Source organism: Anguilla rostrata, chromosome 6 (assembly GCF_018555375.3).
Source record: "Anguilla rostrata isolate EN2019 chromosome 6, ASM1855537v3, whole genome shotgun sequence".
Taxonomy (NCBI): Eukaryota; Metazoa; Chordata; class Actinopteri; order Anguilliformes; family Anguillidae; genus Anguilla; species Anguilla rostrata.
This window is the reverse complement of record NC_057938.1, coordinates 6661981-6686677: the sequence shown is the minus strand read 5'-3', so window position 1 is coordinate 6686677 and position 24697 is coordinate 6661981. Positions and strand designations below refer to the sequence as shown.

The following is a 24697-nucleotide window of genomic DNA, read 5'->3' as shown; positions in this document are numbered from 1 at the left end:
CCATTTATTGTATGGGGATTTTTCCCTGTTGCATATCGTCTTCCTCTGCAATCACTATTGTAGTTTTTGTTCCAATATTTCAGTATGTGTATGAAGGGGTAATTAGGAAGGAGCTAGGTAATTAGAAGCGGGGGAAGGCAGATATAATTGATATATTAAATTTCCTTCTGTTGTACTTTTTTTTGTTGTTACTAGTTTTCAGTTGCTGTTAAATTAGATGGGGTGGATGTACTCAGATCTAGTTTTGATGAACAGAACGCAGGAAATTTGTTTAAATTTATTGCATTTGTTGCAATTTTCCACGATGCTTTGATCCTATTATTAAATGCTGCATTTCCTGTGGCTGGACTTCCTGTTCCTGATTGAACAGGCTGGTGGGAAGAGCCAGACTTTTATTAATTTGCCATGGCGGCTCATATGCAGTAACCAGAGGAAATCTGGCCGACTCAAACCTGCATGCGTGAAGCCGGTTTTCCAAGCATGGAAGACTCCTGGACATAGTCAGCTAACTGCATACATAGCTGAGGTTCAAACTGTAGCCTATAGGTATACAACTAGCTTTTGTGGCAAGGGTTTTTGGTCACTGAGAGAATTTATTTTCGTTTTTTGATGACAGCAGCAGTACTGTAAGAAGATAACGGCCAGACTGTGACATTAACCACGGAATTTATCATAAGGTTTAAAAAAAAAAAAAAAACGTACGGGAAAAGTCCGCTATTTGTCCGCTAAAAGGCTATTTGTGCATCAGCGCCATATAAGTTAACTGGCCTGTGGCTATCTTGCTTAAACATGAATTCATTTTTTTCCTTATCTGAATCTCAAAAACCGAACGAGTGAATTCCACACAGTTGAAATGTTAATTTATCGGCCCGCATTCAACCTGTGTTGTGGTGATTGTTGGGGATATTAGTTGCCTTTCTTGTTATCTGTAGAGTAGTCCTTGGAGAGAGATGAGAGAGACAACTGGGGCATCATTACTACTGGATAACCCAATGTTAGGGGCTACATGATGTCACACACCTGAAGCAGAGGCACAGTTATGGACTGATGCAAGATTAGAGATCATAAATAATATTTCTCACATCAAACTTTGTGCACCTGAAATGCAACAAAGGTATAGCCTAACTACAAAGAGCATTAAGATGTATGCACATATGCAATTGCCTTAATATTTAGATTTGAGGTGCAGCCAACCTGAGTTCAGTTCACATAAAATCATTCATAAATGCATTAATTACAACAATGACTGGGTGAATATGTATGAATAGGTTGTTCTTTATTTGAAAAACAGAGCACATTTTGCCATTTTATTGGAGTACATAAGTGTGATTTAAATGACCTTGTCCTGGAATATTTTCACTAATGTGATGAGTAAGTTGATGCTGAAAACCACTTTTGACAGCTAGCTGGTGGTTGGAGTATAGCATGGATCATGTGTTTTATTCAACTCTGGCTATTTAAATGTTATTTGCAATTTCTATAACTCGTGTCTTGTTGCTAGCTAAACAGATGGACTAAATTACAAATGATCTGTTACTGTTGCTATTTTGCTATGTAACCATCATGCCGTCAATGAGATCAGTGAAAAGTAACATTAGTTATCCAAAACAGGCATGTTACTGAGCCAACTACATTCTTCAGTCGAGTCATATTAATTACATTCTAAAATTATTCAACAACGGCTAATATGCTTTAACGTGCAACAAAAATAAAAAATATAAATCACAGCAAGTCTAGACGTTACCTTCGCAGCTCCTACTACTATCTAGTTGCAGAATTTCCATACGTATCAACCAAGATGCAGTTACACAATTAGCCATTTCATAGGTTTAACTGCAGCTTAGTTACCTACCTACATTCATAATTTGTGCTTGTAATACTACATTTCTCCTACATGCAAACGCGTGATTCTGTCTCTCTAAGGTAGACTGTGGCATCAAACAGACCGGTGTGGAAAATGAGTCTGTTTATAACTGTCACTTTGTGATGCCAATCCCCGGGGCCCGTGCCGTACGTTGGGTTATATCCAGGTTGAACGATCATTTTATTTTGACACATGCTGCCAGTTTTTCTATGTATCTGGGTATATATTTAACAACTGTTAACTGTGTGAGGTGAGGTCTGCCAAACGTTAAGTCATCCAACTCAAAATTGCGCACCTATTTGCAAAAATCTGATTATGTGCTTCCTGATACACATAATACCACTATGACACTACCGGCACGGGGCTGAGGTTCAATGCAGGATCCACTTGAGCACCGTAATGAATTTATGGACTAAAGAACCTGCATCATTTATATGAGGCTGTGGGGCAAGGAGAGCGAGCTGGAGTCGCAAAGTCTGTAATAATGTACAACAAATCTTCATCCCCGCCTACCCCAGTGCCTCAAAGCGTGGCCTCATTGTGTCAGCTTCACTGACCTCCAAGAGCTACAGATCACAGCGTCGGAAGCATTTATTCTGGAGTTTGTCTTGTAGAACCACACATTTTTATTTCCTCATAAACTGAACAATGAACGCAAACTAACAGCTCAAGCAACATGGTTTTTTTTTCTTTTCTATTTTCTGCTGCAACACCTTTGTCAAAGCATCGTCACAGAGAGCAGGAATCATGAAAAGGGGGGAGAAAAAAAGACCTGTTTTGTTCTAATAAAGTCAAAAGCAGCCACATCAAGTAAACGGGTAAAACATACAAAAATATTCACATGCCAAAACAGTTTTAAATCCACAATCCTTCAAAAATGTTCCTTGTAGTAGCGTGCCGTAGGTAAAGTCACACCTAGCTAGGTAGTTTGAGAAAGAAGATCTGGCAGCGAATCGGAAGAGTTTAAAAGCGAAGGCCGCGCCTGGAGACCCCGCCCATCGTCAGTCAGTCAGTCAGTGATGCGTTTCCAGTTCCACAATGGTCCACTCGCCCTGGGGCGAAGCGGCGTCCTCCGGGGAGTAGCTGGTGACGGTGATGCTGGCGCCGGAGTCGTCCAGCGGGGAGATAAGCTCCGCCCACCTTTTGAACGTCTCCTTCTCCAGGGACGAGTCGCCGTCCGCCTGAAAGTAGTCGCGGGACAGAGCCAGCGTCTGCTTGATGAGGTACTGGGCCAGGTTGAGATCCTCGGGGACGCAGTTCGTGACGCCCAGGCTGGACTCCTGGTCCGAGAGCAGCTGCCGGAGCAGGGTCCAGTCTCGCTCGACGAACTGGCTGTCCTCGTCCTCGCTGTCGTCCGCCTCCGCCTCCGCTTCCGCCTCCTTTTCTTCCTGCGGCTGCTCCTGTCGCCCCAGAACGCACCTGTCCGCGTCCGAGCTGCGCTCCGGGTGCTCGCCCTTGTCCGTCTCATAAATGGGAGAGAGGGCGGCGGACGGGCGGCGGTCATGTGTGCAGGTTTGATCCGATCTGTCACAGTCATCACAGTCCCCTGGAAACAATACTGCACAATGTCAAAATGATTCAAATCCAGATCTCGGTAAAATTCCACTTTCTTTAAATATACACCATACATAGACAACTTTTCAGATGCAGCGGCCATTTTGCTATGATTCCCACTGTTAGATTGTCACCCTTAGTGCAACTGCGTTCCCTTGCATGTTGATTTTGATGTGTAGTGCCAAACGTTATTTGTGCGCCGTCGTGGTTTGTACAGCATATCTTTGTTCCCTCTTTTGTTGAGCTATAAAGAATTGAGCAGACTTTGTCTAAGAATCCTTCTTAGTCGAAATGGGGGGAAAAAAACACAATTTCCCAAAATGCATAGCTTCTGCTTACAAAAACTTGAAGCATGGAGCTTTTTAGCAAGCGCGCACCTGAATCTTGCAACATAAGAGAGTGGACAGCTGCCCTAAAGGTAGTGATCACAGAGGTGCTTTTCTGAACGTGTCTCTTTCATCAAATGCTTTGATTTCTTCATAGCAAACCATGATACAGTTATGCACAGGCACTGATATGTTTATGAGACAGCATCGTAACTGTTGCTTAAAAAGGCATTTATAAATAAAAGTCCCTAAGCATTTTTTTTTTTTTGTATCTCGTTTTCAAACATGCCCTGACATAAAACTGAGTTTCAGTTTTAGTATATTCATAGCACAGGTGGAGTACAGAGTTGATTGCTTAAACATCAGTTCTCTTAGAGCAGTTAAACATATTGGTTTTGCATACATATCATTTTTTTTTACAACTATTTTTTCTTTGATTGAAAAAAAGAGGCTGAGACTCATGCTGGTAAAGGGTTGGATAGCATAATGTACATTGTAAGCAGATGCAGGACTTGGTTACTTATAAACTGCAGTTATGCAGCGATATATAACTGTATCATATTAGCTTGACTAAAAGAGAGACATAACAGAACCATGGAAGGTATACCTGAAATACATTAAATACAGGAAGCTCTAAGTGCTAGAAAAGAATATTAAAAGAAAAAAATAAATGAATAAAAAATAACAGAAACTTAACCGGAAAAAGCATACACAGCTATGTCTGCTAAATTCAGAGATGGTCACTACAATTGCTGCTTTCTTGCAAAAATGACATAAAGAAAATTATTAATAAAATAATGAACAGCACGCACGCGATAAACTGTTTTGGCCAGCACATAGAATATTACTGGGGACTCAACATACAATGCGAATGCTAAGATAGCATGCAATAGGTCCACTTCAGCAGACCGAAGGAATGGACACAGACTAAGCAAGTCAGACAGATGGCTCAGAAACTGATCAGGGGCTGCACACATACACGCACATAAACATACACCAGCCTCACAAGCAAAGATATCTTAATGACAGCTGTTGGTGAGTGGCACGCACACTATCAACTGATCAGTTTTAGTAAACCAATAAGTTCTATTTGGTATATAGTGCTGTCGTACACCGTTGTACATATGCATATTGCACTGAACTGGTTGGCAATGTCACAGGAATTTTGTCACCTGAATAAACATTTTCTTTAGCGATATGACAAATAAAACGGATTTATTTCTCTGTTGTGTTCCAGTCGATGGAAGTGCAGACGTGTCATGGTACTAACAAAAGGAAAAAAATGTATCTACATCAAAGTGCATTTGGTAAGGTTAACATACAACCTTGTCAGGAAGTTTCCCTGGCCTTTTTTGTGTAACATACAGATTAATTTCACAATATACAAGTAAACAGAAATAAGCATTGCATTTACCCTTTCCTTGTAAACTGAATTATCAAGAACTCTGTATGCCTAAAAACAAAGAAGATGATTTATTCTCTTTGCATTTTTACCCAACAACCCTAAACTAAAATGGATGTTAGAGCTACGTTTGTGTCTTCAGTAAAATATACATAGCACAGCAATCAAAAATGGCTGCCACATCATGACCCACACATTTCAGATCATTCTTTTACGATTTTGGGCAGCATATAAACAGACAATAAATTAACTATTGATTGTAGCCTATTTTAAGAGAGGCGGGAAAATATTATCTCAAGGTCATGACTAGAGAGGTCTCTGACATGGAGTGGCTGGCCTGGGAGGCCTAGACCTGGGATCATGCTGAGGATATAGTGTGTTGAGGAGTATTACTAACACGGCCCGGTTTAGGGTCCGACTGTAAAATTATACATTACCTGCAGAGGAAGGTGCAGTGTGTGCACTGGGGCAGCCCCCTGTCTGCTGGTGCCCATGCAAGTCCAGGTGAAAGTCCTTTTTCCGCTCGTCCGTGGGGTCGACCGGGACGTTTTTCAGGGGCCCACCTTCGGGGTATTGCTCGGTATGCTGGAGGTCCAAGTGGCTGGGCCTCTCCTGAGGTCGTAGGTCACTAGTGTTGGGGTCCAGGGTTTGTTTAGTGGATGTAACCCTGCCCAGCTCGCTGTGCTTTCCGGCCTCCTGCGCAGACTGCTGGACTTCCGTCAGGATTGGAGTGTGGTCCTCATTGCATCTTTCCACGTAAACATCCTTGGCCTCCCTGGACGCAGTGCTCTTGTTGAGGGTGTTGGCCAATGGGTCTTGCTTTCCCTGGGAGGGGAAGGAGTCGTGCTGGGGTGCCGCTGGGTTTCTGGGGGCTCTGTCAGAGACATCACTGGGCGCGAGAGGGTCCTCGGTTTGCTGTGGGGGAGTCTGCGCCCCCCCTTCCTCACATCCTAGTTCCTCACACTCATCAACAGAGAGCAGAACAGAGCGACGGAAGTTTGAGGCTGACTTATAGCCCTGCAGGTCATTGTCCTGCTCACCGATGTCCTCAAATGCCAGGTTGACGATTCCGTGGAACTGGTGGGGGGAGGGGTCGGCCGGAGGGGGCGGGGCCTCGTCTGGGATCTCCACCTCCGACCTCTCATCCTCTGTCTCATCCTCTTCCTCCTCCTCGTCAGAGGAGAAGAGCTGGTGGTTCGGGACGTTCTTGACGGTGACGGTGTTCTCCTCTTCGCCGGCGTCCTCTTCCACGGGGTCTTCCTCGCGGTGCAGCCAGGAGCGGGGCCTGCGGCAGGTCACCTCCTCCTCGCTGGTGGAGTGGCCGTGAAAGGGGTCGGCCATGTCGCGGGCCCTCAGCCTCAGCTCCGCCCGGAGCCCGGCGTCGTACATCTTCAGCTCCTCGGGGGTGCTGGTGTCGCTGCTGCTGCGGCCCAGGAAGTCGTGGCACAGCACCGTGCCGCACTTGGAGACGCCCCTGTCATTGGAGCCGTCGTCGTCCTGCGAGCCGCCCGCGTCGTAGTCCTCCGAGCGGGGCTTGATGTCGTCAGAAGAGGTGGTGGCGGCGCTGCCCGTCTCTGACTCAGGGCTGCCCTGCGGGTGGGGCGCACTCCAGGAGTCCTCCAGCGGTGTTTCAGACCCCTCCTGGCTACCCGGGGTCTCCAGTGGGTAAGTGTCCTTGGGCGAGTTTGGGGATCCTAGCCTGTGACTGGTGCAGAGCCTGGGTGGGATTACGCTGCCCGATGTCTGCTTCCCAGCAGCGCCCTCTGTGGGCCTGGAGGACTCCATGTGGGCCGGCCTCTCGGTAAGCCTGTTAGTTTGTGCTGGTGCTGGACTGGATACAGAGGGCTGAGTATCGCCCAGCAGTTCGGGAGCAGGATGTGGCTTCTCTTCCTGGGCTGGGCCATTTCCTCCATTCTTATCAGGGCCAGGCAGCGACGTGCTCTGGGATGACGGAGCTGCTTCTCCTACCTTCCCAGCATGCTCAGGTCCCTCACACCCAGCCTTTGACTTCTCCTCATGAGCATGCTCAGGAGCGGCCGTCTCAGGCTCACCTCTGCCTTTGGAGGCTGAGGCTCTCTGGGTGGACTCTTTGGTTTTTGAACCCTGCTTCTTGAGTCCAGCCAATGGCTGTTTCTCAGGCCCAACTGACTTTGGGGAGCCCTTTGCCGTATGTGACTCTGGGGTACTTTTCTGTTTCAGGGTGCTTTTCCCTCCGGTGAGAGGGGATGACCTGGGCGTTCCCGAGGGAGGCTTCGTTGGCTTGGGACTGGACTTGGTTTCTGGTCCGGAGGCAGGTGTGGATTTTACTGCCTTCTTCTTGGTAGCTTCGCTGGGTGTTTTGTCCCCAGGTGCTGCCTTTGGGCTCCCCTTGCTGTCCTCTTTCCTGGGGGAGGCAGGCTTCCTCGCACTCACTGCTGGTGCCGTTACACCCAGAAAACAAGAAGGTGCATCAGAAATCTGCCATAACTCTTGCCAATCAATCAAATCGTCCCTAAAACCGCAGACACATAAGTACCTATAGGTAGCGGTTGATGACACTAAATGAAAACATTGGCTATATGCCTCACAGACGAAAATGATTATTGTTTGCTTTGAAACAGGTAACCACTGAGGTTTACTCATAAGAGCCGTGGCAAACAGACGCGTACTCCCGTACGGCGGTGACAGATTTGGGGTTTCTTACCGTGGTTCTCTCCCGGACCATTGGTGGGGGTGCTCCTCCCCCTCAGGTCCGTTCTGGGGCCTGGCGTACCCGTTACCGTCCTGCCTGAGGCGGGAGGCTTGGCCTTGCCGGCTTCTTTCGCGTTCGTCTTGTTCGCGGCGCTTGATAAATACAATTCACACAAAAAAGAACAATGATCCACAGAATAATGGAGATAAGGAGCCAGACGAACGGCTGCAAATTGAATCATTGCTGTTCATTTTTTTAATTAGATTTCTTTTATTGGAAAAAAAGTGCTTCGACACAGTGGGCCTACAGCATAAAATGTTTTCTTTTTTAATAGAGCAGCCTGTTATGTAAAAAAATAAAACTGTATTACTCCATGCTGGTAAAACATTATATTTGGACAGTTGTCTATGGGGGAAAATTGCAAAAAGATGCTCTATATTTTTTTCTCCACATAAGAGAACTGAACTAGAGCTCAAGACTTCAGTGGTGAATGTCTGTCTATGGCAGCAGTCTACTCATTATGTACATTCAAACACACACTATGGAGGGGCAGGAGAAAGAGTTGTTTCTGAAACTCTCCCTGTAAAATGTATTCTCTGAGTGGTAGCTGGGTACTCGTGGGTTCACCTGTTAGTCTTGGACGGGTCAGACTTCTGAAGACTTTTGACCACAGGGGATCTGGTCAGTGCCTTGGCTGCTGTTTTTTGCCTGTGTCCTGTAATGAAGCACATACGAGCACTCATACAGCAGTCATAACATGGGCTTTAACAAGAAGCTTCTTCAGGGCAAGCAGCTCTCTTTTTAGATTCTGGCACTGCTCTCGTTATAGGGACTGGCTGTATTGCTTTGATTCCCATCAGACCAAATAATGCCTATTGGGACACAAAGCAATAGGTATCCAAGCCAATGCACACGGAGGAACAGAGCAGAGACAGTGGTGTTGTCAGCTGAGTGTCAGTTGTGGGACTGATGAAAGCTAGCTTTGCTAAAATTAAACCGCTTTCTAACCATAATTTTTTTTAAACCTTTCAGCCTGGTATGTTGCTAATTGTTGAAATGATCCTCAGTCATTGTTATTCTTTAATGTCGAGAGTGGGTAAAAAGCAGAGCACTTCAAACTGTATGCGCACTTGAAGCTGCCTGAGATCAAACAGAATTTTTATGGCAAACGCAGCCAAATTGAATGCTGCAAAAACTACTCATCGAGAGAGAGCGAGAGAGAGAGAGAGAGAGAGAGAGCTGTTAACAGAAACGTGAGTCACGCCGGGTGTTGATGCTGATGTATTCACAGTGATCCGCCGCCGATCAGCCGGGGCGTCTCTGTTTCTGGAAGTGAGAGCGCATTCGCCGCGGCTACACAATTCGGCTATTTAAAAACGACAGCGGCAGTTCCCTTTCTAGCGATGCCAGGATCATCTACGCAGTCGACGGCGGCTCAGTCACTTGTCGTTTAACGGCGTCGGTTGGCCGCGCGAACCGCGATGGTGGTAATGGACAGGCCGGCTTGCGCTGATGAACACGGATGCAGGTGACGGTTGAGGGACAGAGGGAGAATGGATGGAAGCAGGGAGAGGGACAGACAGTCACAAAGGGCTTTCTCACCGCCTCTGTAATAATGCGGATTTCCGAGCCGGTGGGGGTGCAGTGAGGCAGTTTGAGGGAGGAGCGGGGGGGTGTGGAGGGGTGCAGGGGTGCATGGGTGCAGGGGAGGGCCCAGAGGCCCCTTCAGAGGCCTTACCGGTGTGTCTTTCACCATGACAACGCTGACGACACCTGGCCAGCTTTTAACACAGGCGGGCTGGGAGGAGGGGAGGGGAGGCGGCGACCAACTAGAGGGGGGGGAGCCGAGTGACGCTGCACAGCAGTGTGGGGATTTGAGGAGGGGGGGTGAGGGGGAGGGGGTGGGGGGTGAGGAGGGGGGGACCAGAACGAGGCAATTCGTCTCACTAGATGTGCCGAGGTTTGACCTTCAACACTGCAGTGCTGTTTTTGTTCTTATTGGAGGCAGCGCCGCCTCAATCGCAGACAGCGTGAAAACAAGCGGGGGAGCCGCAGAGCGGAGGGCGGCTCTTAAACAACGTTCACGCGCGCAGCTGCTCGGCATAATCCCGCTTAATTCCGCTCCCCTCGCTAGCGAAGGCACCCCAGGGTGAGAGTGGTATCTCCTGCACTATAATCAGCCTTCGTCGTCTCCTCTGTTTTTCTTTTTTTTTTTGTCCAGGCAGACTTCCTTCTCTCTGTTTTTTTTTTTTTTTAGCGGCTATTTATAGACCCGGCCTCTCCTCCTTCTCCTCCTCCTCCTCCCTGCTCGTTGAGTTTTACAGATGGAAAAGGAAGCAGGGAGTGGACGTAGAAACTGGGCCTCGTCCGTACAACAGATCTCCTTCAGTCTGACGTGTAATGAGGGGACATGGGGGAGATGGATTGATGGGGGGAGTCAGGTTGGTGAAGGTTGTAGGAGGTGATGGGTATTCAGACTGACGTGTTAGGAGGGGAAATGGGGGGAGATAGATTGATGGGGGGAGTCAGAATGGTGGAGGTTGGGGTGTGTGGGTGAGGGGGTTTGGGGATGGGCATAGAGCTGGGGAGTTGAGCAGCAGGCTTCTGAGAGACCTGTGTTGGGTATTGTGTTGGTGGTGCATTGTGGGATGGGGGTGGAGGAGGCGGGGTGCAGCGGACAGGGCCCTCAGACCTGGGGTGGAGCTGCGGGGGCTGCTGGAGCCGTTTTCGGGCGAGGCGCTCCCGGAGGTGGAGGCGCTGAGGGGGAGGTGGGCCCCGGCGCTCTCGGGGCCCGGGGCGGGGTCCTTCCCCGAGCCGCTCCTCGGAAGCTTGGCGGGTTTGGGCGGGGCCGCGTTGGCGGCCTGGGCTTTGGGCCTGGTGCCTGTGGCGGGCCTCCGGTCCTTGGCGGTGGGGGAGCCTCGGATTCCGTTGGCGACTCCGCCGGCCCCGCCATTTTCCCGCTGCGGCCCCGGGGCCTCCGCTTTGGCCACGCCGTTGACCTCCGGCTTGTCCCTGACCACGGTTCTGGTCTTGGACGGCGTGCCCCTCTCCCCCGGCTTGGCCGCCTTGGCCTTGTCTTTGGCGTTCTTGGCCACGGCCGCCTCGCCCTCCCCAGGTTTGTTGCAGGCGGGTTTCCCCGCGTTGGCGGTCTGCCCGGGCCCCCCCAACCCGTCGGACTTCATCTTCTGCTCCGCTCGGGACTGACAGGGGGTCCTGGTGAGGCGCTCTGTCCTGGGGGGTCTCCTGGCACCTGCGGGTGAACCTTTCAGATGGAGCTGTGGGAAGAACAGGGCGTTTTACACACTGCTGCTACGTCAAGGGAAGCTGACACACGCACGCACACCCACGCACAAAAACACACAGGCACACACATGCACACACACAGACACACACACACACACACACAACAGCATACAGGTACACAGTAATGCACAGCTCTTAGGCCACCCTGCTCCTAAAAAACAGTCCAGTGTAATTACATGCCTTGCGGGTGATCGTGTTGAAAGTTGAGGGTAAATTGCTTCCCTCTGCGTTCACTGGGGAAAGACAGAGATCAGCAGCCCTGTTACTGAGTCCCTCAGAGCAGAACCAGCGGCTTTCCTGTCAAAATCCACCCAGCACGCGGAACAGGGGTCCCAGGGGACGGCCGGAGCACGCGGAACAGGGGTCCCAGGGGACGGCCGGAGCACGCGGAACAGGGGTCCCAGGGGACGGCCGGAGCACGCGGAACAGGGGTCCCAGGGGACGGCCGGTCTCCAGCCTCTTTAACACAACCAGCCTCAAATATACTTTTTTATTTGCATATGCCTCTGTTCAATCCATCCGCAGCACACAGTAACTTTCCGTAACAGACCTGAGCGTGTGCCACATTTTCTTGTGCGTGACGCTGAGCTTGCCTGTCGCTGAAACGACTGTAGGGACGGTCAGCGCCCGCTCCGATTTGTAGATGGATAATTCTGAATGAGTCGTGACGCATTTCGGCTAACTGGGAGACGCAGAGAATTTGTGTTGCTCTAACAAGTCCTGTTAGTGAAAAAAATAAATCCTGCGTGACTGATTAACCCTTTAAGGAGTGGAGTTTATTTTGGAATGTTTTTTCAAAATTTTAAATTGGTGTTCTAGAACTCCATTGCTTTCAATTACCAGTAGTGGTAGTTATATCAGCATTAGAATATATCACTTACGAACATTCTGATCCCATATTTCAGGTCTTACACCTTAAAGGATTAATATCACAGCCAAGTATGCAGGATGAATGAGTGACTGAATGCAGCGAGTTCTTTCCCTCCCGAATACAATGCAAAATCACAACGCAGCGCTTACACAACTATGATTTGTTCTGACAGGCTTTTAGTTACCTTCAGGAATACAATAAAGAAAAAAATATAGTCATTTATGTTCTCAAGAACCCCACATTAGAGTGACAATATGCCCAACTAGAATACATTTTATTGATATCACACAGCTCTTGCTATGGGAAAGATTATGGAAACTGGCTGGAAATGACACAACTATCCTTCAGGGGGGAAAAAAACTCACTACACTATCTTATTAAACTGTTCTCATGTCACAATTCAAGGTTTGAGTCCTTCAGGAAGGTTTCTCATTCCACACTTAACATTCTGAACGAGTCTGCCTGTCAGAAAACAGGAAAGAGTATATTTTGGGTCGTGCAAGGAAATGATTAGCAGACAATGAGCCGAGAGGGCTGCGGATAGCGGACTATCCTCCACAGGCTTCGTGTCCTCTGTGTCGTTCTGCCCTTGCGCACTGTGGCATTTACCTCACTGTGTGTTATGAGGAACCTGCGCTGGCTTTGCACCGCTCTCTCTCTCTCTCTCAGAGTACCATAGAGCTGCGCCGGGAAGGCAGGTAATCACCTGCTAAAGCAGCCCTTCTCCCATGTGACATACTGCTGCAGAATCAAACCGAGCTGCTGGAGGGAGGGAAGCCCGTGTGCACGTGTGCATGAGCGAGAGAGAGAGTGTGCGTGTGTGTGTGTGTGTGTGCATGAGCGAGAGAGAGAGTGTGTGTGCGTGTGTGTGTGTGTGTGTGTGTGTGTGCATGAGCGAGAGAGAGTGTGCGTGCGTGTGTGTGTGTGCTGGTGGTGTGTGTGTGGGTGGGGTGTGGTGTGTGTGTGGTGGGGGTGTGTGCAGTTGCATGGCGAGAGAGAGAGTGTGTGTGTGTGTGTGTTTGTGTAATGAGAAGTGATGAATATTAAAGGCATATTAATAAGTGCTCTCAATAAAAAAAAAGCATGTTTTGCATCCATCCCCATCACCCTTAAAATCAGCGTAAAAACACATGACCGCTCTCCTGCGCACTCTGCTTTTAATGACGTGCAGGCTGAACTGAACGTAGCCGCGCGTTCCCTTCGTTAGCACGGCCCATTTGTCACCCGGATGTGCTGAGGCTGGCACATTTCAGGGATCCGTTCGGCTGTCGGCGCTCCGCCGAAGGCGTTTCCGCGCCTCGCGGTCTGAACCGGGGGGGGCGGGGGGCTAATGAAGCGATGGCCACGGGCAACGCGCCGGCCGCACAATAGAGGCGGCCGGCGTGTGGATCCGGCATTGCCACGGAGAGGCCGTTCACCTCAACGCTTATTAATCAGCCGCACGCGCGCTCCTCCTCACCCCCCCCCCCACAGCCCCCCCCCCACCCCACCCCCCCCCCGGGGGCTCCCTCTGAACCAAGCGGCTCCGCTCCGCCGCTGCCCACAACCGCCCCTCACAGGCACACGCTGCAGCCGTGCAGACAGGGAAAGGGAAAGAGAAAGACAGAGAGAGAGGGAGATGGAGGGAGAGGGAGAGAACAGAGGGATAGAGAGAGAGAAGAGAGAGGGAGAGAAAGGTAAAGAGACCGAGAGGAGAGAGAGAGAGAGAGAGGAGAGGAAGAGAGAGAGTGATAGAAGAGAGAGAGAACGAGAGAAGAGTGTGAGAGAGAGAGAGATGGAGAGAGAGGGAGACCCTGACAAAGCAGCTCCTCTCCACCCGGAGGACAGACTCTCCGTTCCTCGGCAGCTGGATGAGAAGCCCCCTCCGCCTGCTCCTACCTGCTGGTGTGGGCGCCCTGCTGTCTCCCGGCGGCTCTCTCTCCCATCCCTGCGTGCGCTGAGCGGCGTGGAAGGACTGGAGCGGGGAAAGGATCCGCAATCCTCACGCTGAGGCGCCTGCACCTTATGCCTCAAAGACTGGGAAATGGGGAGGGAGGATGCAAGCCAGAGAGGGAGAGAGAGAGTGAGAGCGAGAGGGAGGGAGGGAGAGAGAGAGAGGGGTGTGTGCAGGAGCGAATCAGCAGCTGCTTAAAGTCCCCATCGCTATGGCAACCAATTATTATTCCACATCGAATCTCCTTACTCCCCGAGCTGAATCGATGATGTCATCGCGGAGATTGAAGACAGCGCGGGGTCCCAAGCTCACCTGTTTGTGCAGGAAGAGGAGAGCCGCGGCGGCTCTGAGAATATCGATGCCGAGATCCGCCGAGATCGCCGAGGGCTTCCGCGAAAATTTATGGTCCGAGTAAAAAAAAAAAAAAAAATTAGAAAAGAAAAACAAAATGTAGGCATTGATTTTAACTTAATGCAATTACCGTACTTTCTGTGAAAAATGTTTTCTATCAATTCTTAGAAATGTGTGCTATTGAAATATAGATGTACTTAAAGTAAATATGTTTTTTGGAAAAAAAAAAAGAAATGGCACAAGTTTGATCAGAGTGAAGTTGTGCCAACTCACTCATCTGGACGAGTGATATAACCGCAGAGACTGCTCACTCTATAAACCTCCCAGGCAAGCCTGCAAAGAGGCTTACCTCAAAACATGTATGAAATATAAGACCCAACCGACAGGATGACAAGCACAGCAATGAGCTGATAATGAGATTCCCTTATTCCTGTAAGCGCAGGGCTGGACATCAACACAGTAAGGCTGTCATAATTTAGTCACCGTTCACTCCTCAATGCGAGCGGGACTGGTTCAATCTGGAGGAAATTTGGACAGCGCTGTAATAGGCAGAAGCAGGATGGATGTAATTCAGAGTCCTGGGCCCCTGTTTTCATACAGTGCCTCAGAGTGATGACCCAAGATCAATGTTGCCTTTTAGCTGGATAATGGATCAGGTTTGGACTGAGAATTTGGACAAAGAAAAACCAATCCTAGATCTTAATTGGAAGCTTTTTTTTGCAGTGAGGAAAATGAAACCCCAAGGGAAGTACGTGGCTGGCTGTGGCAAAAACATTTAAGAAGCAACACTGCGATGGCCATTGGCTTTGTGTTTGATCTGTTGTCCAGCTTTCCATTATCTCAGGGGTTTATTGTCTGACACGTATTGACCTGTCCACAGAAGCACGGAATAACTGTCAAGGTCCAGCTGCGCAAGTCAAATAATTCTTTTAATGCAAGCTATTAATAATTTTATTCAGAGAACAGTCCCAGGTGCCCTTTAAACAATGAAATCCAATTGTGTCTGTGTGTGTGTGGGGGTGGGGGGGTGAATGAGGGGAACCCATCTGGCCCTTTGCATCCCCTTCACCATAAGTTGCCAGAACACCCCCCCCCCCCCATTGAGCCCATATTTCCCGGCAGGTTGCCTATGGCAACAAAGGGACAGCAGTAGATATCAGTTGTCTTAAAATGTCTGTCTCCGTGTCAGGTTTGGATCCACACCCTGCGGACTGTGTCAACACACAGCACACCCCAGCTCTGAGTCCCGGTCTCTGGTCACCATGGCAACGGCTAAGATTGACAGGTATGAGACTCCCTGCTCCCTGCTCTCTACATGGTGCCTAAAACCAACTACAAATTTTCAAAAAATCATCAAACTCACTTGGCTAGTTAGCACCTCCACACCCATTGCTAGCAGCCTTGCGTACGCAGGGACACATTGCACCTCGAAACAGCATGTGTTAAAAAAAATGAAAAAGTGAATAGATTAGAATGCTCAATATTTCCATGAAAAAAAAAAATCTTTTAAACTCCGCTACAGTACAGTCATTGAAATACAGATCTAAGAGCTAAGATGGAAGATGGCGTGCGGGAGTCCTGTGACAAAAAAACTTCAGTTGCGTAAATACGCTTCTGGCGTCTGGGAGGAACACAAACATCCTCCGGGGCTCCACTTCCTGGTCACACGCCTCGATGCGAAAACCCGGGTTCGGAGCGCAGGACGGAGGGGGAGGTAAATCAGAGCTGCCCGGTCTGTGCTAAAAATATGACAACGGGAAGAGAGCATGTGACCGAGCCGAGCAGGCCGGCGCGGCGCCGATGTGTTCGCGCTCGCTCTCTGCGCTCTCCCGCGTCCCAGCAGCCTCTCCCAACGAACAGGAAGAACCGACCCGCGGAGCGCGGAGGCACGTCCTGTCTGTTCTTCTGATTAAACCGCAGCGTCACATCACAGGCCAAACCGCCCCCCCCCCAGACTCACTCAAAAACACAGCAATTAAAAGAGACACACGTGCTCACGCTCACGTAAACACATGCACGCACTCACACTCACACAAATACATGCACGCTCACACAAGCACTAACGCGTACACGCTCACACAAACGTGCCCACTTGCACACACGCACACTCAAACAAGCAAATGAATGTGCACACACATTAACATGAAGACAAACATGCTCACAGACACACACACACCTACACACACACACACACACACACAAACAGGGCCACAAATACGCTGTCAGAACAGCACATGAAGACAGTTTCAGGGCTGCAGATAAGAATGCAGCATTGCGCGCGTGTGTGATGTATTGTCTGTGTGATGTATTGTTATTGTCTGTGTGATGTATTGTTATTGTCTGTGTGATATATTCTCCGGGTGGTGTATTGACTCGCAGAAAGCAGCGTGGAGGCGTCAGAGGCATGAATTCAGCGGGCGTACGGTTTCCTCACAGGGGCAGAGGGACTGAGTAGCTCTTCCTTCCCCAGCATGCTGCTGCATTGTCTGATCCCCTCCAGTGACTGCCTTTCAGCCTCTGCAGTGTGTGCGTGTGTGTGTGTGTGTGTGTATATGGGTCTGTGTGTGTGTGTGTGTGTGCTTGTGCATGTGTCTGCATGTGTGTGTGTGTGTGTGTGTGCAGGTGTGTGTGTGTGTGTGTGTGTGTAGGTGTGTGTTTGTGTGTGTTTGTGTGTATATGGGTCTGTGTGTGTGTGTGTGTGTGTGTGTGTGTGTGTGTGCGCGTGTGTGTGTGAGTGTGTCTGTGTGTGTGTGTGTGTGTTTGTGTGTATATGGGTGTGTGTGTGTGTGTGTGTGGGTGTGTGTGTCTGCGTGTGTGTGTGTGTGTGTGCGTGTGTGTGTGTGTGAGTGTGTGAGTGTGTGTGTGCATGTGTGTATGTGTGTGTTTGTGTTCTGGTGCTGTTGGGGGCTGGCGCTGGTGGATTTTTTAACAAACCGTCACAATCTGCTAACGAGATGCTCTCTGCCATCAGCCCCCCTGGCGAGGATTTGGTCCCTTCCACACCCCCGCGTGGCATAAATAACAGGATATGCAGCAAATTAGAACCAATGCAGTGATGTGCATTTCCCCCATAATGTTTATTGATGAGGTTCCTTCATTATATCAGTTTTTTGAAATGTTACACACACAATTCACAAAATGTTGTAAGTCTTTTTCTGACATCAACACTTTGCATTAATGCACTTAGTCTGGACACACAGGAGTCCTTACCCATTAAAGGGTCTCTCTCTCTCTCTCTCTCACACACCATTCAAAACATGTCTCACACACATACACACACACACACCACTCAAAACATACAGACGTTAGACACACGCTAAATGGGAAGTTCCCTCTATGCGCTCAGTAGCACAGATGGCCGTTTCGCCATCCTATGCTATCACATAATCCAATAACAAATCTGATAAGCGTGCCTGCGCCTCTTTGTGCCTCTGGTCTGTAACCAGATCTACGAGCCGCCATACTTAATCAGGCCATATGTTGAGATGATGCCCTTTCGGCGAGCTGAAACCCCAGAGTGCCTGCGGTTTAAAGAAAACTCAAATACCCAGAAACCCCCTGGTCACTAGCGGCCCGTCTCGCGTCCGCTGAGCGGTGGGGGCGACCCAGGCTCCAATCCCGGGCGAGATTTACTCAGCCTGAGGCCGGGGGATCGCGGCCTGTCCCCGCGTCGCCGCCCAAGTGATTTCTACCCCGCCGCGAAGCGTCAGGCCCGGGGAAGGGAAACAGAAGCCACTCCATTACCCGTCCTGATTACCCCCGCGCTGCCACTGCCCCTCGTTACTCTTTCAAACGGGTCAGCTGCTGAGGCCAGCGAATTAAACGCGCCGGGGCTGATAAGGTTTGTTAACGTTACTTTTTTACCGGCGTCTGGCTGCTTTCAGAGTGCAGAAGACCGTGAGGTTTTGGCCCCGGGTGAAATCGATCAAGGATGCTGTGGGGGGGGAGGAGTTGGGCCTGACATGATTGGAGGAGGGGGGCGGTGGTGGTCATGTGATCTACGAGAAGAATCCATCTGTATGGTAGCCCTAATTAATGGGGCGACAGTCCCCCTGGGCCCCAGGGAGGGAGAGTGAAAGTGTGGGGCTCCCCCCAGACCAGGGTCCCAAAAAAAAAATCCTTATCACCCATCTGGGAACGAACATAGGACTCAAACAAAGGAAAAATAATGCCAGTCATGGGTCATAGGCAGTATCATTTAAATTTTGCTGGCAGCTATATTTTTAAAAATGATTGTTGTGTTCAAGGATTATTTAACCAATAAACAAAAAGTTCATATAGTTATTTTTATTTATCGGTGGTTTCACACTTACTCACTCTGCATTGGGAGTTAACAGCTCTAGAGTTACAGCGATATCACCTGCTTGGTGTACCAATTCATTTTGGTCGTGACTAAATCAGGACTATATCAGGTTTCCCAGATAAACTTTAAAACCTGCTGTCGCATGGTTTATTTTTCGTTTTTTTTCTCACTACGTTCTTTCATTCACGTCCTGCGCATTTGATGTCCTCACTCTGGTCTTCACCCCGAGAGCATTATGCTGTAGTACATTAGCCACTTGCTGAGCAGGAAGGAGAAGGGGGAACATACTGTACAGTTCTTTTAGCTCTAACTGATATTTAACTGCCATGGTAGTTAAACTCAGATCTCTCTCTCCCTCCCTCCCTCCCTCCCTCCCTCCCTCTCTCCGTCCTTCCCCTCTCTTGCTCTGTCTCTCTCCCTCCCTCCTTCACCCCCCTCTCTCTCCCCTTCTGTCTCTGTCCCCTCCCTCTCTCTCTCTCTCTCCCGCATTCTGTCTCTTTGTCCCCTCTTCTCTCCTTCTCCCACCCTCCCTCCCTCCCTCCCCCTCAGCTCTCACTGTGACAGTGGGGGGTGGGATGAGATCAGACCCGTGTCACAGTTGCATCGCCGGGCTGCCCACCCGGCGACCACGTGTGACTCACCAAACTGTCACACCCACACCCAGCTCCCGCCCCGTCAGGCAGGCCCGAATTCACCAGCGGGGCACTGTTCTGTATTCCTTGTGCACATACTGGATGACACCGAGGTTCATTTGAAGTCGCCCCTGCCCACTCAGCAAAAAGAAAAAACAGGCATTGTCGAATCAATCAACAGGATGACCTAGATAGATGTAAAGTCAATGGAAATAATGATCTGGGCAGTGTCCGACTAGGGTAGGTGTTCAGGCACTGGGGAAAGTGAACGAGGGTCATGAAGGAAGAACGATATTCTCCCAGAATGCCTCAGTTCATGCAATGATTAAGTGCCCCACAGCCTTTGACAAAGGCTATTTGATTTCTGAGATCCCACCTCCTGGCACCAGTGTTTCCTGAGGACATGTAACAGCCATTTTACCTTCATGGTCTTTTCTAGCACAGAATTCCCTAGTGACTGCAATGCAGTGTTCAATCCAGAATTCCACTTTGAAACATACTTCCTTTGTTTAAAGATTTTACATATCCTAAAACGTTTCCCCATATACTGAGGTCAGAGACACAAAGTAAAACAAGGTTATCTAATTAATAACGATTTTGTTGGGCCGTTACCAATTATGTTACATTTGTGAGAACATGTAGAGGACACATGTTGATAATGAAATACACAACATTTACAAGACAGATTTTCACATGATTTCTCTTTATTCAGTTGATGCAGCTAAAAAGAAAATAATCCTCTTAGGCAAGTTTCCCCTGGCGAGAGACGTATTTCTTTTTTGCAGTTTCCCCCGTGGGACGTGTGAAGGTCTGCCGCACAAGCTCACGAAGTCTGAGAAACACCGTGGCGCACCGGTGCAGATGCGCTCACAAATCTTCTCCAAAGGGTGCGACGGAGGCAGCGAATAAAACACTGAGTGATCAGAAGCAGGATGGCAGCTATCTGTGATTTAGGTGCACTGCCGCGGTCGTCTGTCTCTGTGAATTGCACCCACCTCGTCTTGCTTGCTTCCCACACGTTCTCAAGAGCTGGAGAATGTCAGGGCTTTCAGAGGGAAAATGACATTCACGGTCCAGTGACTCCTGTGCAACACGCCAAAATGTACCAAGAGATCAGGCGTCTTGCGGCAATATGGACCCAAATGACCGCTCAGCCAGCACTGATAAAGCAATCACATGCGAGCATGTGGGCGCGGACACACACACACACACAAACAAACAAACACACACACACATGCAGTAATGAAGTGTGCCAATTGACAGAACTGAACAGAGTTACAATTTCTTTTTTTTTTTTTGGCTTCCTCTGTTATTTACTGAGCAGCAAATAGGTTGCACATCCAATGCGCGGTCTGATACCGCATGGTGAAGTTTCAGTATCAGTAAGCGTTTGTATGCTTATAAGCATTTGTGGTGTCTCACTAAGAAACCCTGGAGCAGCCACCTGGGCTTGGTTTCCCTGACGATTTCCCTGACAACGTCTACACGCGTGTTCTTTCACGCCAGCTGTGGGAATTCAGAGTGCAGGGCATGCGTACGATAACATTCACACGCATTATCATAAATCCTCAAGATCCTGACGTTAATGCAGATCCACGAACGCAACGACACAGTACTCACACAGTGTACTGCATGTTTGCCATCATTACATATTTAAAAAGGGGAAAACACACTAAATCATTATCAACTGCTATGCGTTGAATAATGCATGATGGGAAACGATTTTCCTTTCAGGAGGGCATATGGCTGTAGTCTCAGGTGGGCAGCATCACGGTTAGGCCTATGTCAAGGAGAACGGTGGCTTTGACGGACAGCGTACGATGGCCAAGGAAGGGCACGGTCACTTAACACGAGTTTTCAGTGTTTCTGTATTGTCGGCACCTCATCCAACACCCAATAAGGCGAGGATTCGTCCTCCCTTTCTTTTTATCTGCGCGTGTAAATCATACACACAGCGTCCAATAAGACCACAGGGCATTCTTTCATTACGGTACGTGCTACGCTCACAAAGGATTTTTCCCCCTGCTGAACTGATGAAGAGACAGAGTAGCTCAATTTCCTTTAGGTGGTGACCCAGCCGCGCACGTTCGCGACCGAGCGAAGCGTCGGCGCTCGCATTATTGCTGCGGTTTGTCTTTCGAAGCCACGAGTTCGAGATTATGAGGGGGCCGCATCTCTCCAGACGCGGACCCGGACCTTGACTCTCTCTGTTTTAGCGTTAGCTAACTCCGTATATCAGGGGCCGGCTCTCAGGGGAAAGAGCCTTATCAGCCCTGCGCGAGAACCATTATACGATCTCCATCTCCTCCGGGCCTCGGCTGAAAGCACTGATTTTTATTTATGAACTGGATGCAGGCTTGGCCTCCTACATTAATTCCACAGGTCACCATCTGGATACGCTATCAGCAGGATAAGCTATCGAGACAGAAGTGTACTGCCAGCCATATCTGACAGTGGAACATGGAGTCTTCCCCCTTTTGACAGAGGGAAAGGATTTAAGGTAAAGCAGGTTTTCATTTTACACAAAATGGATGTATTCCCTGAACTGCTGTGGGTGGTAGACTACATGATTGGAAATAGGGAGAGGGTGGCCACAGAGAGGGTGGATTTCAGTTGGAAGGGTTTCCTCAGGTCACAATAGTGACCCCTCTGGTTGATCAAGTACTCTGGCAAATTGACTACACTCCTAATGACTACACACTTTCATGGTGAGAATACACAAAATAACCAAAGCTTGTCTCCTGAGTTGATGGAAAAGGTTATGGTAATAGGACAGGCTTATGAATGTGACTGTGTATTACCGATGGGGAAATCACGGGGAAAACAATGGATAAAAAGTAGCTAAAAATGTGTTTATTACATGTGATGTTTACACAGGCCACCCAGATATTGATCACCATTGACTGTTGCTTACAGACACATTCTGGTTCGTCTATTTATGTGGGTTCACCCTTATTGTTTGTTGCCAGTGGGGACTTTCACAGTTGGGCCGTGATGACACACTCCTCATCAGACACAGTGGATGTCAGCCCCTGTTGCGTCCAGTTGACATCAGCGACAGTGTAACTGGGTGTTTCATTAATTCAGTCCCTGGGGGGGGAGGGGGTTGTGGGTACCTATTTACAGAATGGAAGGTGTTAATGTTACAGCAGTGATTACTTGAAGAGAGAGAAATTACTGACAGAAGATAACTTAAATAAACCTCCTTGAATTATAAAAACAGAATGAGGTACAGGGACACGGGCTGTTGAAATAAATGTAGTCTGTTAAGGTTTATTGTGTAAATGAAAATGATCTACAGTCCTGACATACCACAGTTATAGGTCAGTTATCATCTGCCTCTTTGTTTATCATTACATCGATATATGAGATGCCTCCTCAGGCCACGATTTCAAAGCTCTCCCTAGTGCTTGAAGCCAGTTAAACATGTCTAATTTAAAAAGCACAACTGCGAAGAGCAAATAACCACTACTCAATTTTAGCATTTTAATATAGTGCCAGAAGACATTGCAATTGTCCATAACAATATAAAATTATTACATTGAGCATTATCCTCAAACTCTACACACACAGCCTCTGGCTTAGAACTTTTGTCAATAATGAGTTCTCGTGCTCAGCACTGGATGAGTTCTCATGTTCAGTACTGATTGAGTTCTCGTGCTCAGTATTGGATACATTCTTGTGCTTAGTCCTGGATGAGTTATTGTGCTTAGTACTGGGTCAGTTCTTGTGCTCAGTACTGGATGATTCTTGTGCTCAGTACTGGGTGAGTTCTCTTTCTCAGTGCTGGGTGAGTTCTCATGTTCAGTACTGATTGAGTTCTCGTGCTCAGTATTGGATACATTCTTGTGCTTAGTACTGGGTCAATTCTTGTGCTCAGTACTGGATGATTCTTGTGCTCAGTACTGGATGATTCTTGTGCTCAGTACTGGGTGAGTTCTCTTTCTCAGTACTGGGTGAGTTCTCATGCTCAGTGCTGGGGAGTTCTCGTGTTCAGTACTGGGTGAGTTCTCGTGCTCAGAGTGAGGGAGTTATTTACAGATGCTGGCAGGGTGGAGGGTCGAGAAAATACCTGGAAATCAGTGGCAAGGTCACAGGTCGGCGGAGAGCAGCTGCGATATGAAGTGCACCGCAGACCTCGTCCTCGCCTTCGGCTGTGTGACCGCAGTCTGACAGCGGCTCAGAGTGACCACTCTCCTGCAGAGTCCATTCCATTCATCACTCTCGGAAATAAATCTCAAGGGCTGTTAGTCCCAGCGGGCTCCAAATGGACCTCATACTTTACTTTAGCACTTAGCCCAGGTCATTAAATGGTACCTGGAGCTGATGGCGCCATTAAATTGCACCTGGAGCCACTGGTGTTTTTTCATTTGGACAGATTAGTAGTTTTATCTTGTAATTCTTATCTCATACCAATGCAACTTGAGATTAAAAATGTTTTCTGGATTTGTATTTGCAATAGAGAACCAGAAAAAAAAAATACAGTATACATATACACTGAATATTCAAAGCACATTATGACGTGATGCCTGGCCCTTACAATGCTGAGATTTTTAAACATTTTACTGTGCATTGTGCCCACCGGTGTTCCTTTCTAGGATGCTGTTAGTATAAGGAACAAGCTTGGTAATGAAAAGCAAAAAAATAAGGTCGTGTTTGAAAACTTGTACCAAAGCTTCGCAAATCGGTTTTGTATCGGCCTTGTAACTTCTCTTTAAATCAATTATTACATGCAGTAATCGGCGCCATTTAAAAAATAATTTCATGGTCTCACAGATGGTTAAAAAGCAATAACAGCAAGCTGAACTGCTGAACTGATAATCATGATTAAAAACATCTCCAAGCTGGGGTGTTGTACTGGAGTGCCCGTGTGCTGGGACTACAGAGCACACCATACGTACTGCATGGAGCAAAACATCTGTACTGGGATAGACAGACTTCGGTCCCATTAACAGCTCACCACCAGGTTGCTATGGGGACCTAACAGCTGCCAAATGGAATAACATTCTACTTATAAATACCCTTCCAGCAATACTGGTCTGGTTCTGAGTGGATTTTATTTAGCTCTCCACCACAGTTTTGAGTAAAACAGAATCTGATGGTCCATATTACAGAGCACCAAAGTAATTTTATGGATGGAAAACAGCAAAATATAGTTTACAAGCTAAGGGTGCAGTACTGGTCTACCCTGGTGCTGGGAGCATACAGCACACAATGCTGCATGGAGCCCTGGGTTACTGGGGTGTTACGTGACGTGTGTGTGTGTGTGTATGTGTATGTGTGCCTGTATGTATTTTTGTGTGTGAGTATACTTTGCGAGTGTGTGCGGTTGGATATGTGTGAATGTAATTGTATGGATGTTTGTGTGTGTGTATATATTTTGTGAGTGTGTGCGGTTGGATATGTGTGAATGTAATTGTATGGATGTTTGTGTGTGAGTATATTCTGTGAGTGTGTGTATGTATTTGTAAGGGTGCTTGTGTGTGT

General features: G+C 48.4%; 1 protein-coding gene across 1 annotated transcript; it reads right to left on the bottom strand.

Annotated features, from left to right (window-relative positions):
- Positions 1 to 1255: 1255 nt before the first annotated feature.
- Positions 1256 to 14035, bottom strand: LOC135258342 (BTB/POZ domain-containing protein 8-like). Its single transcript, XM_064341783.1, has 6 exons — positions 13870 to 14035; positions 10510 to 11092; positions 8445 to 8532; positions 7830 to 7969; positions 5584 to 7560; positions 1256 to 3410 (listed from the first exon to the last, which is right to left on the bottom strand). Exons 2-6 carry the CDS (start codon positions 10997 to 10999, stop codon positions 2878 to 2880), a joined length of 3228 nt encoding a protein of 1075 aa, XP_064197853.1. The 5' UTR covers positions 11000 to 11092; positions 13870 to 14035; the 3' UTR covers positions 1256 to 2877.
- Between the last annotated feature and the right edge of the window lie 10662 nt (positions 14036 to 24697).